This window comes from Garra rufa, chromosome 19 (genome assembly GCF_049309525.1).
Source record: "Garra rufa chromosome 19, GarRuf1.0, whole genome shotgun sequence".
NCBI lineage: Eukaryota > Metazoa > Chordata > Actinopteri > Cypriniformes > Cyprinidae > Garra > Garra rufa.
Window position 1 is genome coordinate 22,298,087 of NC_133379.1, and position 15,298 is coordinate 22,313,384.

General features: G+C 38.8%; 1 protein-coding gene across 1 annotated transcript in view; it reads right to left on the reverse strand.

Annotated features, from left to right (window-relative positions):
• Positions 1-15,298, reverse strand: part of cadm1a (cell adhesion molecule 1a) — a 121,993-nt gene that overhangs the window by 76,843 nt on the left and 29,852 nt on the right. Inside the window, exon 3 of the mRNA XM_073823984.1 lies at positions 8,853-8,999. Coding sequence (XP_073680085.1) covers positions 8,853-8,999 — 147 coding nt within the window. The remainder of the gene's footprint in view (positions 1-8,852; positions 9,000-15,298) is intronic.

Genomic DNA, 15,298 nt, shown 5'->3' on the forward strand with positions numbered 1-15,298 from the left:
AGAAATATAGTATATGCTTTCCGTACATAATAAAACGTAATACTGTGGCAAAAACATGGAAATAATCTTTCATTTTTATCCTGTTGTTTACTGTATTTATTTGTTTGGCCAGTGTCATTGTGGGTTTTGGTAATTTTGCTGTTTTGGGCTGTAAGGACCTTTGAAATAACGGAAATCATGTGGTGAAGTGATATAGACATGTAATGCGGTCAAGTTCAGTCTGGAACTATGTTTGCTGTGCGTTTCCCTGAAAATAATGCACATCATTAGAATGTTCGTCAGCCAATCAGATTCGAGCATTCAACGGCCCTGTAGTATAAGTAAGGGATAATCAACGGTTTGTCGTGCATTAAAGGATTTTAAATGCACGACGTGGAGGCTAATAACCGCCCAACGCGAAGCACTTTAAATCCTTTAATGCACAGCAAGCCGTTGATTATCCCGCTTATTCCATGGTCATTTGCGAAGTTATAGACATGTTAAAACTAGTACTGCTCTTTGCAGCGCAATATTTGACCAATAGGTAAAAAAGACGGTTATTTTCGTCAGTTATGACACGCAGCTCTAGCATTCTGCCCGCTTCAAATCAGACACAGACATGAAATAGTGCGGTAAGATCACATTTATTTGAATGAATTATAGCATTTGCTTCAGTAAATTATCGATCGACCGAGAGAGAGCGAGAAGGCGATAGAGAGAGAGAGATGACAGTTGTGTGTGTGTGTGTGTGTGTATGTGCGTACCTGCCTGCATGGCATGCTGCGTGTCTCTCTACAAACAACGTATTCATTCAAAAACAGCAGTTTTACCACCTCGTTGCTGAGGAATATAATGTAGCGATCTAGTATCTAAGATATTTTAAGAATCGCGATTTTTAAGAATCGCGGGGAAGTGCTGACAAGAAGTTTATGTATGTGCGCAGCACAATGCGATCTCCGAGTCCGACCTCTTGCACTCTCTCTCTCTCTCTGTCTGTTTGTTTGCGTGCATCAATTAAAGCAGCGCATTAATATAGAACGGTGATTAAACTGACTTGGAACTACCTGTGCATTAAACGGTTTTACTGCACACCTGCCAGCCAATCAGAATCCAGTATCCAGACATTCCATGGAATAAGCCTTTATAAACACCACAGCCATGTGGAACACTTTTTATGATGAATGGATGCACTTTATTGGACTTCAACATCTCAACAGCCATTTTTCAATATAACTCCAATTGTATTCGTCTGAAAGAAGTCAGTCATATACACCTATGGCTTGAGGGTGAGTAATTCATGGGGTAATTTACATTTTTGAGTGAACTATCCCTTTAAATACTTAACTATTTTACTTTTTATTGACACTGAAAAACTTACTCAAGCAGACAATCTCTGCTTGAGGCGTATCTGAAAGCTCCAACGCGACTGCGAGAATCTCACGCCGATCCTAACTTAGGCTTCTCTCTCCTAATTACGTGGAGGAACGGAATCCTTTCGGCCCAGAATAATGAGGAGTCCATTAGGGTTCGCTTTGCCGGTGTGGGAGGCTGAGCGTGAAAAGTAAATGGTGCTGAGGGTGAAATAGAGAGTGAGAGATGGGCGAAAGAGAGATGAAAGGCTACCGGCACCCCCCACCCCTATCCGCCCCCCACTCGCGGATAAATTCCAGGCCGATCGACAGACCATTTACGACACCGAGAGCACTCGCGCATGCGTTTGTTCTTGCCCGCAACAGCCGAGTTCAAAGGAGCAGAAAAAAGAGGACCATGAATAAATAAATAAAGAAAAAAATAAAAGGGGAAATAAATAAAGAAATAATCGGGCATCATTAGAGATTTTTGAGGCGATGGGATCATGAAAGCAGGCCCTGATGGCGCGGGGTGTTGATTGTTCTTGGATCCAGCTGGTTAGCCATGCTCTTTCGCTTTCATTCAAAAGAAAGAGAGAGAGAGAGAGAGAGAGAGAGAGAGAGAGAGAGAGAGACATATTGCTCTACAAGAGCTGCAGTCTCACTGTGCGCACCGCAAAAGGAAAAAGATCTTCACCGTTCTCTATTACGAAGGGCTTTCTTATACTTGCATTTCCCCACGCGAGCTCCCTCAAGCCCCCCGTCCGAGCGTGCCGCCGCCATCCGCAGCGTGGGAGATGCAGAGTCCATTTCTTTCACAGATCACCGCGCACGCACGTGGAGACCGCGCTGGAAGACCCTGCTGCCAAGGCAACGCATTTCTCACCTTTGATCATGATGTCAGGGCGGCGTAAGCTCAGAGCCAAAATACAAATAAATAAAACATCACGCACATGTAGCTTTCACATCTTTATTCCTCTCAGCAACAAGTGTGTGCGCAGTTTATTCAGGTACATGTCCGAGCTTGGGAGTAATAAAGCCACGCGCGGCCAACAGCAGCGCTATGATCTCCAGCAGCTATTGTGGTGGTCTTTGTTTTGAAACACCAAGCAGCGCGCCTTTCATGTAGCCGCTGCGTAATGTGCGGCTAATTAGAGCGGCCAGCTTGAAAGTGGGAATGTGGCTGTCAAGGGGAGGGCAGGCAGAAGCTAATGATTTAATTCAATTTATTGATTGGGGAAATGTGGGGATTAAAATAAACTGATAAGGAGCAAGAAGCCAAACCGGTTTATAATCTATTGTGACTGTGCGTCAGGTGGAGAGACAGCAATAATTAGAGCATTATGAAAACATGAATAAGCGCAGTGTCAGCTCTAATGGGGAAAAGAGAGGGCAAGAAACTAGTGAGACCATATCAGTCAGGCAAATAAAACCGGGTAAAGAAGGTAAAGAAAGACCACTGGCTTCTGGAGAAGTATTGATGGACCAATCATGACCTATTTCACCTGCCTGTGGGTCAATGGATAGTAAGTCTATGACAAAGAAAAGAAGAAACTTTTATACACTTTTATTTTAAAAAAATAAATAAAATAATGTGATGTAATGTCATGTAATGTAACCAAGTATAAATATAGATTTCTTCCAAGGATTTCCGTTTTTACATATCATGAATTATTAATTCATAAACACATTACATTTTGGAGTTACATCACAAATTTTACAACCTGAGCTATAAACGTGCCTTGTCAATAAAGATCAAATGGTACTGTCATGATATTTTTACTTCATATTCCTCAATATATGTGAGCGTATACACCTTTAAGTTTTGGGGGTAACACATTTACAAGTAACGTGAGTTACATAATCAGATTACTTTTTTAAAGTAACACATTTCTTTTGAGTTACTTTTTAAAAAAATGTTCCATTTATTGACTGACAGGATTTATTAGCTGTTAAGAGAAATCAGGAGTAAGTGCAGAGATGTAAACATGATGTTACTGTAGTTCTAGACTACTGTAAATGTGAACGCATTAATTCATCTCACTCGCACAAAAACAGATTCGGTATTCCTCACAATGAACAAAAATGAAATATAACGCAAACCTGCAGTAATTAAATGTTAAATAACACAAATATCCTTATGTATTTAATGTCTTTGCTGCTGACCTTTGATGATCCAATTCAACCATACTAATAAACAAAAGTTAATTTAGATAAACTAACATTTGTACTTCATTTTTTTTATTGCTAAAGAGTGCTGAACTTCTGCTGCGTCCTACTGTACAGAAGTGAATTTACTGTTCCTTTAGCCTGAGGCTTATTCATATCACTTTTGGTGTGAAAGGGCTTTTATGTTTGCCAAAAATTGATCTTTTTATATTAAAAACAAACAGGCAAGCCCTGCCCAGACTTAAAAAGTAACACAAATGTAACATAACAGATTAAGTTACATAAAAAGTAACTAAGTAATGTAATTAGTTACTTTTTTTTAGGGAGTAACACAATATGTGACCCTGGACCACGAAACTAGTCATAAGGGTCATTTTATTTTTTTTAAATTAAGTTTTGATATTTTTTTAAATACATCATCTGAAAGCTGAATAAAGCTTTCCATTAATGTATGGTTTGTTATACAAATCTGCAATCATTAAAGTCCAAATAAAGCTCTTAGCAATGCATATTACTAATCAAAAATTAAGTTTTGATATATTTACAGTAGGAAATTTACAAAATATCTTCACGGAACATGATCTTTACTTGATATCCTAATGATTTTTGGTATAAAACAAAAATTTTGACTACTTACGACTGGTTTTGTGGTCCAGGGTCTCATATTGTAATATATTACTTTTAAAAGTAACTTTCCCCAACACTGTTGATTAATCTTTTCCAAAAACATATTTTTCAAGGTATTTATTTTTCCAAAAAACATGATAAATATCATTACATTTACACAGCAAGCAACAATTTAAAACCTGAACTAGACCTGGTCTGTCATGAAAAGATATGCAATGGTGCCAATTCTGATATTTTTGATATTCCTCCAAAAATCTCAAATGAATTTCATTTGAAAAATGAAAAACAAGGTCATCATATAATAGGGGTCTTAATAAATGAATATATAATACGTTGTGTTACATCAATGACCCATGTCTGATAGTCAAAAAGTATATTCGATGAGAAAAAAATAATGAGGTTGGAGGAAGAGATCAGTGACGTCATTTGAAATGCAAAGCTGGAGATGTTTGGATAATGTGCACTGATTATTCATTCCCAAAAATACCCGGAAAACGGTAAATAGGGCCAATTTTGATTTCATATCAACTTTAAATGAGAAAAGTATGCAAACTGCACAAACAGGCTGTTGTAAGAAATAATATGCCTTCAGGACATCCAGACATAATTTACATGCTCGCTCTAGTTTATTTTTTGGAAAAGGAGGTGGATGAACAAAGTCGAAACCTTGGTGAAAAAAAGCAGTGCTTTGTGACCCAAATAACAACAGCATGTCTGACTGTGTACATGCCCTTTGCTGCTTGCTGTAGCATTTTCGGACACAGCGCCGGACACTGTGACAGCAAGAGCTCGCAGGGCCCCAGGTGGTTGTCCCACCACCGTGAGAGGGAACGTTTCTGTCGGCCAGCTACATCCAGTGCGCTGTGGGAGCGGTGAAGAATGAAACTCAGCGTGGTTTCCGGTCCCTTCTGAGGGCATGCTGCCCAGTAAACCAGCTTCCCTGCCTGACAAAACCCTTTAAAGCTTATCACCCTGAAAAAAAGCATGGACAAATGCTTTTGCACTCTGTGTTCCTTTTTTGTTTTTGAAACTGTCTTTCATTTGCTGGGGATTTTTACAAGGCTTTAACCTGTATTATGTTCTCAGAATTTCATTCGGGCAGAAGGCGTTGGGGAATGGGGACGCTGGTCTCTGTTCGCTGTTTTAATTCTCGACACAATGAGTGTGTGTCATAACATATGAGGACAGGCATATATGCAATGGGCAGCATATGCCATACAGGAATCTGAAAAGCTCAGGAAGTAAAAAAAAAAAGAAATGATTATGCAGCAAGGACAAAAAGACAATGTGAAATAACACCGTCACAGCTTTGTGTCCTCTCAGCATGGCACATTTCAGAGAAAATAGGAGACTTAAAATATCATGCACTGCAACACAGTACTGCTACATAGTGCTTTCTACGAATAAAATCGGTTGCTGGTTTCTACGAATAAAATCTACCTTGTTTCAAAAGGACAATCAACATTAGAGAGCATTTAAAGGGATGGTTCACCCAAAATTAAAAATCTGTCATTAATTACTCATCCTCATGTCATTCCAAACTTGTTAGAACTTTGTTCATCTTCAGAACACAAATTGAGATATTTTTGATTATTTTACAAAAAGTATTCTCATAGCTTCCTAAATTTATAGTTGAACCACTGATTTCACATAAACTATTTTAACAATATCCTTAATACCTTTCTGTACCTTGAGCATGGTAGTTGCATTGCTGTCTATGCAGGTTTATGAAGCTCTGGGATTCCATCAAAAACATCTGTTCTGAAGTTAAACAAAGATCTTATGGTTTTGGAATGACATGAGGGTCAGTAATTATTGACAGAATTTTCATTTTTGGGTGAACTATCCCTTTAAGGCCCTTTCAACATGTGCCAACATTTCCCAACTCAAAGGAATAAATTATAGTAAGCTAGCTGTAATGCCAAAGTTCAATCTTTTGGAACTATTTGCCAGTGACATTTTGAAGTGCAGACAATGCGTATGAAGCACAGAATGTCTTTTCTTGGATTTAAGTTTGATTTCACCTCACTAATGACGTTTTAAGACAGTGACACACCAAACCGACAAAGAACTAGTGGTGACTAGTGAACTAGTGGTCAAAGCCAAAATGTTGAGCTTGAACATGCCGCGAAAACTACAAGCTATACATCTACGCTATGGCTTGTGTGAGAAGTGTGAGTTTGTCTTCATTTTCTTCACTCCAGACTGACATGTCGCTATGAGAATATTTGCATAATGGAAAGGTAAGAAGAAAATGTAAAATTAGAACACACATATATATATATATATATATAGGGTACAACAGGGCAAGGCGCCTTTGATTTCCCTTTAAACCACTAGATGGCACTTTCCAAAACATCCGCTTTTCAAGATACACATGCAAATTTGGCTGATCCTTGACACGATCAGGGGCAGCAGCACAAAGTCGATTCTGTGTTTACTTCATCTAATATTTGATGTTTTTAAAAATGTCTTAGATTTAAGTAGCAAATGAGAATCACTAAAATATATCTTGAGACAACAATCTTCTCAGGTAAGAGGAAGATGTAAAATGTAAAAATTAGAACAGACTCTGTGTTCATTCTTGACTTTGCTGTTTGCTTATTTTCATCACTTTTGCTTAACAGCCAATCAGTGTGGTCTTTCTCACCAACTGAACGATACCATGCGCATGGTACATGTGCAATCAGCCAAAAATCCATCAGAAACTGACCTGACTGTCCATCGGCTTGGTGTGTCAGGACCTTTAGAGCACAAAGCAACAAACAACACACTTTCTTGCACGCAGTAACCTCATAAATCGCCCTTTGCTATCTGCAACGTCATTCACGTGGAGGTCAAAGCAGAGCATGTGTTGAACGTCACAGTCCATCCGTCCATCGGTATGTTGTGTCAGGGTCTTTAGAGTACAAAGCAACAAAAAAAATTACACATCACACTGTCGTGCACTGTCTGACCTCATAAATTGCCCTTTTTTTATCACTATCCGCAATGTCATTCACATGGAGGTCAAAGCAGTGCACGCACTGAATGTTGAAGCCCTGACGTGACTCATGTGAAATGGCTTTTGCTCAATAAATATAATAAATAAATAAATGTTGCTTTCTGCTCACACTAGGTGGGGGGTGTAAGAGGTGTGTAAAGAGGAGGAGGTGCTTTAGAAACACCACAGCGGTTAACGCCTCCTGCTGAAATAGTGCTGAAGACTGCCAAAGATTCACAGTTTCCTTTTTTATCTGCATATGCACCCACCAAGAAGCTAAGAGCTCCAAAGAGCCTTTACATTCCAACTTTGCAATCACCTTAGGAATATAAAATGTCTAAATGTAGTCTAAATTTAAGTGTCCACTTTCACTTTTTGACTCACTTTGCTCACTCACTTCACTTGTTGACATAGCTATAAAAATTAATAAAAGGGAAGAGACATTGAAAAATTGAATGCGCTGTATATACTCTACTTCAGTTTTTGCTCTCTCTCTCTCTCTCTCTCTCTCTCTCTCTATATATATATATATATATAACGGGTAACTTTGAGTATATACGTTTTTATATAAAAAAACAATTTAACCTAGAATCTTGATTTGAATGTTATGACAGTAATATTGTGAAACATTGCTAGAATTTAAAAGAACTCCTTTGCAACCAGACAGCGAACCACCTGAAAGTTTAAAATGATGCTCGAAGCACAGAGAAAACTTTCTTTGTGTATCAATGGCCGACGGCTGCCTTTATTATCTGCGCTCACGTCTCTTTCTCTTTCTCACACTCTGTCTCATTTCCTTTTCTTTGCTCCTGTGCTCCTCTTCCGAATCTCATTTGTATTGTTTTCTCAGGTTTAATCCTAGAGGCTCCAGGACACATGCTGCTTCTTCTAAATGGCAGCAATCAATTTTGATTACCGGCCACGGTTACTTTGAGAAGAGCCCATCAAAGTTTTATTAAGAAGACGGGCGATAATTACAGCCTTGCACGGACCAAAAACCTGGAGTCTGAGCCTGGCTAATGATTGGAAGCTGAGAGATAAAATGACGGTTCAGAAGACCTTAATCCAAACTCTGAGAGGACCGGGCACACAATTACTTTAACCGTTACTTGATGAGGACAGTCCCTCAGGCGACTGACGGCTCTCCCGTTCACTCCCCTTGACTGGAACGCTCTTTAACCACAGTGCCGTTTATGGGGAAGGAGATGAAAATGACTCGGTCTGGCACCTCAGAGAAGCTTATCATTATTTCAGAGAAAAGCGATGAAATAAGAAAGGACAGACCTTTCCGGGGACCGTTTGTGGAGACAGGCGGCATGTCCATCGACACCAGCTGATATGTGCTGGACTGAACTCGAAAGCACTTTGGAACTACTTCCTGTTGCAACTTTTGAGCAAAGAAAACACTATCATCAAAGTGCTTTTCTGCATATGACGTGGGACAGGCGTGTGCAATATTTCACAGAGGGGTGGCAGAGATGAAACTCTTTAGAAAGACTCCGCTATAATTACACAGTGCAGCTGTAGGGAAATATCAGAGCAGCCTTGGGTAAGACGGATCACATGAGAGCAAGGCAAATCGCTGAAAAAAAAACATGCCCTCACCAGCCAGCTGGGTCTCTCTATCGGCTGGCCTCAAAAGCACAGTGGATTACTCTGATGCATTAACACTTGCCGGTTCAGTGGGGAGGCTTCCTGGGGATGCACGGCCTGTTTGTGTGTGCCGTGTGAATATGTGTACTCACGTCTGACGTCTTTGAAGTAGATGGTCTGTCTGTTGGGGTTGAGGAGCTGGATGACGGAGTCGTCATTGTTTTTGACTCGACAGCTTATGGTGGCTGTCTCTCCTTCCACTACTGAGACATTGTCCGATATGAGATTCTGGCTTTGGACTGTGGAGAGACAGAGAAAAAAGAGAGATCACATTGGAGAAAGAAAAAGAGGCATGTCTAAACATCTGTCTATGCATCAATCTTGTAACTTCTGCTATCTATATATTGTCCATCTGTTTATCCATTTTTTACTATCTATCCATCCATCCAATAACTTCTGCTATCTATATATTGTCCGTCTGTTCATCCATCCATCCATCCATCCATCCATCCATCAACTTCTAAATCATCTAAAATTAACAATCCATCCTGTAACTTTTTCTATATATCTCATTCATCTATCCATCAACTTCTAAATCATCTAAAATTAATCCATCCTGTAACTTCTGCTAATTATCCATCCATCCATCCATCCATCCATCAATTTCTGCTTTCTATATATCATCCATCCATCCACTTCTGCTATCTATATCTCATCCATCCATCCATCCTGTAACTTCTGCTATCTATATCTCATCCATCCATCCATCCATCCTGTAACTTCTGCTATCTATATCTCATCCATCTATCCATCCATCCTGTAACTTCTGCTATCTATATCTCATCCATCCATCCATCCTGTAACTTCTGCAATCTATATCTCATCCATCCATCCATCCTGTAACTTCTGCTATCTATATCTCATCCATCCATCCACCCTGTAACTTCTGCTATCTATATCTCATCCATCCATCCATCCTGTAACTTTTGCTATCTATATCTCATCCATCCATCCATCCATCCGTCCATCCATCCATCCATCCATCAATTTCTGCTTTCTATATATCATCCATCCATCCACTTCTGCTATCTATATCTCATCCATCCATCCATCCTGTAACTTCTGCTATCTATATCTCATCCATCCATCCATCCATCCTGTAACTTCTGCTATCTATATCTCATCCATCTATCCATCCATCCTGTAACTTCTGCTATCTATATCTCATCCATCCATCCATCCTGTAACTTCTGCTATCTATATCTCATCCATCCATCCATCCTGTAACTTCTGCAATCTATATCTCATCCATCCATCCATCCTGTAACTTCTGCTATCTATATCTCATCCATCCATCCATCAACTTCTGCTATCTATATCTCATCCATCCATCCTGTAACTTCTGCTATCTATATCTCATCCATCCATCCACCCTGTAACTTCTGCTATCTATATCTCATCCATCCATCCACCCTGTAACTTCTGCTATCTATATCTCATCCATCCATCCATCCATCAATTTCTGCTTTCTATATATCATCCATCCATCCACTTCTGCTATCTATATCTCATCCATCCATCCATCCTGTAACTTCTGCTATCTATATCTCATCCATCCATCCATCCATCCTGTAACTTCTGCTATCTATATCTCATCCATCCATCTATCCATCCATCCTGTAACTTCTGCTATCTATATCTCATCCATCCATCCATCCTGTAACTTCTGCTATCTATATCTCATCCATCCATCCATCCTGTAACTTCTGCAATCTATATCTCATCCATCCATCCATCCTGTAACTTCTGCTATCTATATCTCATCCATCTATCCATCCATCCTGTAACTTCTGCTATCTATATCTCATCCATCCATCCATCCTGTAACTTCTGCTATCTATATCTCATCCATCCATCCATCCATCCATCCACCATGTAACTTCTGCTATCTATATCTCATCCATCCATCCATCCTGTAACTTCTGCTATCTATATCTCATCCATCCATCCATCCTGTAACTTCTGCTATCTATATCTCATCCATCCATCCATCCATCCATCCTGTAACTTCTGCTATCTATATCTCATCCATCATCCATCCTGTAACTTCTGCTATCTATATCTCATCCATCCATCCATCCTGTAACTTCTGCTATCTATATCTCATCCATCCATCCTGTAACTTCTGCTATCTATATATCATCCATCCATCCACCCTGTAACTTCTGCTATCTATATCTCATCCATCCATCCATCCTGTAACTTTTGCTATCTATATCTCATCCATCCATCCATCCATCCATCCATCTCTGCTATCTATATCTCATCCATCCATCCATCCATCAATTTATCCATCCATTCATCCATCCATCCATCCATCCATCCTGTAACTTCTGCTATCTATATCTCACCCATTCATCCATCCATCAACGTCTGCTATCTACATCTCATCCATCTATCGATTTGTCCATCAATCCATCCATCCATCTATCCAGCCATCAACTTCTGCTATCTATATCTCATCCATCCATCTGTCCATCCAGCCATCCTGTAACTTCTGATATCTATAGCTCATCCATCCATCCATCCATCCATCCTGTAACTTCTGCTATCTTAATCTCACCCATCCATCCATTTGTTCATCCATCCACCCATCCAGTAACTTCTGCTTTCTATACATCATCCATCCATCTCTGCTTTCTATATATCATTCATCTATTGATCATCCATCCATCCTATGACTTCTATCTATCTATTGTCCATATGTTCACCCATCTATCCTATATCTAACTATCCATCCATTTTTAAAAAAATCCACATTTCACTCAAATTGTAATTGTGATAATATAATTAATTATGAAAAGCAACTGAAATATAAATAGAAGCATTTTCATTAGCAATCTCAGATATTTTTACACTAAAGCTAAATTATTATGAAATCATTTTGAATCATTTTGCTCATCTGATATACTATAAGAAAAGGCACTGGCCACTTGTGGAGTCAATGGACAAAATTACGAAAAACTGGAAAAATGGAACCACTGTCCATTTTCTTGAAGCAGAGATGCAGCCCAGCATCATCTAAACCCACAATCTCACACTTACATGAGTGCACAATGAAGAACAGGTGGCAAAACACAGCTAGAGTGGGTGTGAATATCCAGCAGAGTGTGAAAGTGTTTTTTTTTCTCTCTCCCCCTCTCTTTCCCGCATAGTGTGTGCTTCATGAGATTGCCTGTTTTCATGTTACACATGCTTGGTCCAAATCCCCTCTCTGGATGAGATCACCATGTGATAAGAACCGCGACTACCATAGAAATAGAAGCTACAGACCTTGACCGGTTGACCCAAAGCAAAAATGTATACCATCAAATGGGACAGCTCAACCAACCTTCATTTACAGAATTTAGGCTTACCTTCTTTCTTTTACACAACGGGGACAAGTGATTTGAGTTTGGGTCCATTATAATGTTTATCTGAGAATGCAACATGCGCTATTTAACATTCCAGGGTTGGGGTTTCCCTGGTAAATTTGCATTCCAGGGACTAATCCCGCGTTCCAGGCAACCCGTTACTCGTGTTTTTCCAACCTTCTACCCGTGAAAGTGCATCCGAACGGCAGTCAAACCCGTGACTTCCCACTCGTGAACTCGTACTAGATGGATGTGCTCCCAGTTCCGAGTTCTGACGTGACATAACCCGCGAAACCTCTATGTCAGCACCTACGGGTGCGGTGTTTATGCAAGTGGTACACAGTTAAAAAATAGACTTTAGGACAATATAACGTTGCAAACAATTTAATAATAATGTAATAATAATAAATGCACTCAGGCAGTTTGGGGTGACTTGCCTGGAATGCTACAAAGTCGTGAGTCGTGATTTACGAGCTCAAAAACCTGCCTGGAACGCAGCATAAATATGACGTTATTAGGGTCGCTATAACTCGTGACATCAAAAACAACCAGAGACGTTGCATCACAGGTGATGGCACTCACTAACTTGCTCAATCACTCCTCAATGTGCCAATCACAACATGCTTGGCCAGCTGGCCAATCAGAGCAGAGTAGGCTTATGGAAGGGAGGGGTTTACAGACATTTCGCTCAGAACTGCTTGTCATTGACAAATGACTCTCTGTATAAATGTTTATTCTGGGAGAATTACAAAGTTTCCTGACCTTAGATCAGGGAACCTCAAATCTGAGCCACAAGATCTATTTTCCTGCAGAGTTTAGCTCTAACCCTAATCAAACACACCTGAGCATGCTAATCAAGGTCTTCAGGATCATTAGAGAATCACAGGTAAGTGAGTTTGATCAGGGTTGGAGCTAAACTCTGCACTGCATTGGCCCTCCAGGGTAAGATTTGAGGAACCCTGCCCTGGATTTAAACCTGTTATAGGGAACTCCAGCACAATATTAGGACACATGACCTATTAGGACCTACTCTTTAAATGTTTCAATTTGTGGGTGAACTGTCCCTTTAAGAGCCAGATAATTCACAGCTGAACTATTTATGCTCCCTGAGGGGAAAAAAAACTAAAAAAAACTAAAAACAAAAATAACAACCCACAGCTGCCTACCCTGCGGAGCTAAGAGGAAAACATGAATAGGCTAAAGCTGGAGATAAATAAATATATTAATGTGAAATGTGACATGACTTTAAGACACCATCAAGTGCTAATTTGCATGCCTCAGTTGTCAGGCACCTCTAAACAGCCCTGTCACTTAAAGCAGAAGGGAAGAAAGCAATCAGATCGTGTGATGGCGACAGATAAGGGGAGACAGTTTAACAAAACTGAATTCAATCAGCCTGCCAGTAGCACAAAGTCAAAACAGACCGAAACAAATGAACCTTGCGCAGGAGCGACTTCCTTAAGACTCGTCAAAGGGGATGAGGTGTGGATTGAGAGCACTGGATTGGAAATGCAAATAGAAAGGCTGTTTATCCCAGAGAGGGGTTACAGATGAAGGTTAAGCGTGCTACAGCGGTTGTCACGGAGACTGCGCTAAATACCGGCTACTCGGTGGCCGTTCAGCTGGTGGGTGGTAATCATGCTAAGTGACAGAAGATGCATTGAAAGAGTAAACACATACATGAACACGTGCAGCAGCCATGCTTGGCAAGCTCAATAGGAACAAACAAGCTTTTAACATGCTAAAGCTAGCTGAGCTGGGGAAGGTGAGTAGCAAGGAACAGAATACTAAATTAAAACATTAAAATGTTCACACTTGATAACCTTAAAATATACTACTCTATGGATTATATTTCTTGTTTTTCCCTTTAGTTCATATCCAAGCCTCTCATCCCCTCAGTGATAATCCCATAACTCCAATCTTGGCTGAGCGCTGCAATATTTTGAACTTAAATATTACTCAAAAGTCATTAAAATGTAGAGTGTACGTGCTAACTCAACTTACATGTAATTAGCTAGCACTTGTTTACTTTGCTCAACTCTGGGGTGATGAGCTGGTTGCCATTTTGTTGTGTGGGATGCGAGGGCTGATTCTAATCATCGGTAGACCTCCTGAGACGCCGCGCCTCTCCTTTACTTCCAAAAAGTTTTGAGGAAACTTTGGCAACAGGTCTTGGTGAGATATCTTTTAACTATTCATGTGCTAGAAAACAGATGTTTACCCTACAGCAGGATAAACGAGGCCTATATGAAAAAATACTACAGGAATGAACATGAACCACTAGGGTATGCCAATGAGTCAAACTCAATGAAGAAAAAGGGTAAACGTGTTGATTTGCATTCTGGGATGCTATCTGTTGCTTTTACATTTCTGAAATGTGTTAGCATATGAGAGTTATTCCACTGAATATTTTTTTATTTAATTTTAAAAATACATTTTTAATTAAATATTTTGTTTCTTAATAGCATAATTCTACTGTTTTCATGGGATAAATTCTTCATGTTTTAAAAATTATTTGAAACAGTAAATTGAAACTGTAAATTTAGTTTTCAATTTGAAAGCTTACAAAACCCAACAAATTAGCATTTTATCATGTCATATTTCAAAATATATATAAAATTTTCAAATATAGAAATAATATTATATATATATATACACATTTAAAACTTACAAATTTTTAAGTTTTTGCAAGCTTAAATTTGAATGAAAAATGAATTTTAAACATTATACTGAAACTTATTTTCATGTGATATTATTTTTAAAATAATATTTCAGTAGAATGTTCCAAATTAATTTTCATTACAAAATTAATTTTCAAACATTTAAGCTCACAAAGCTTACATATGAAATAAAAAATTTTCAACATTCTACTGAAAATTATTTTCATGCGATATTTTTAAATAACCATCACATGAAATAATATTTTCACAGAATTTCTTACATTTTTTATTTAAATTTAAGCTTACAAAACACAAACAAATTAGCATTTTATCATGTCATATTTCAAAACATATAAAAGTTTTAAATATAAAAACATTAAAAATGTTTCATAACATTAAAAAAAAATTAAGCTTTTGCAAGCTTAAATTAATTAAAAACTAATTTTCAACATTCTACCTAAAATTATTTTCACATGACTATGTTTTTAAAATAACCATAATAGTACCATAAATAATATTTTCAGT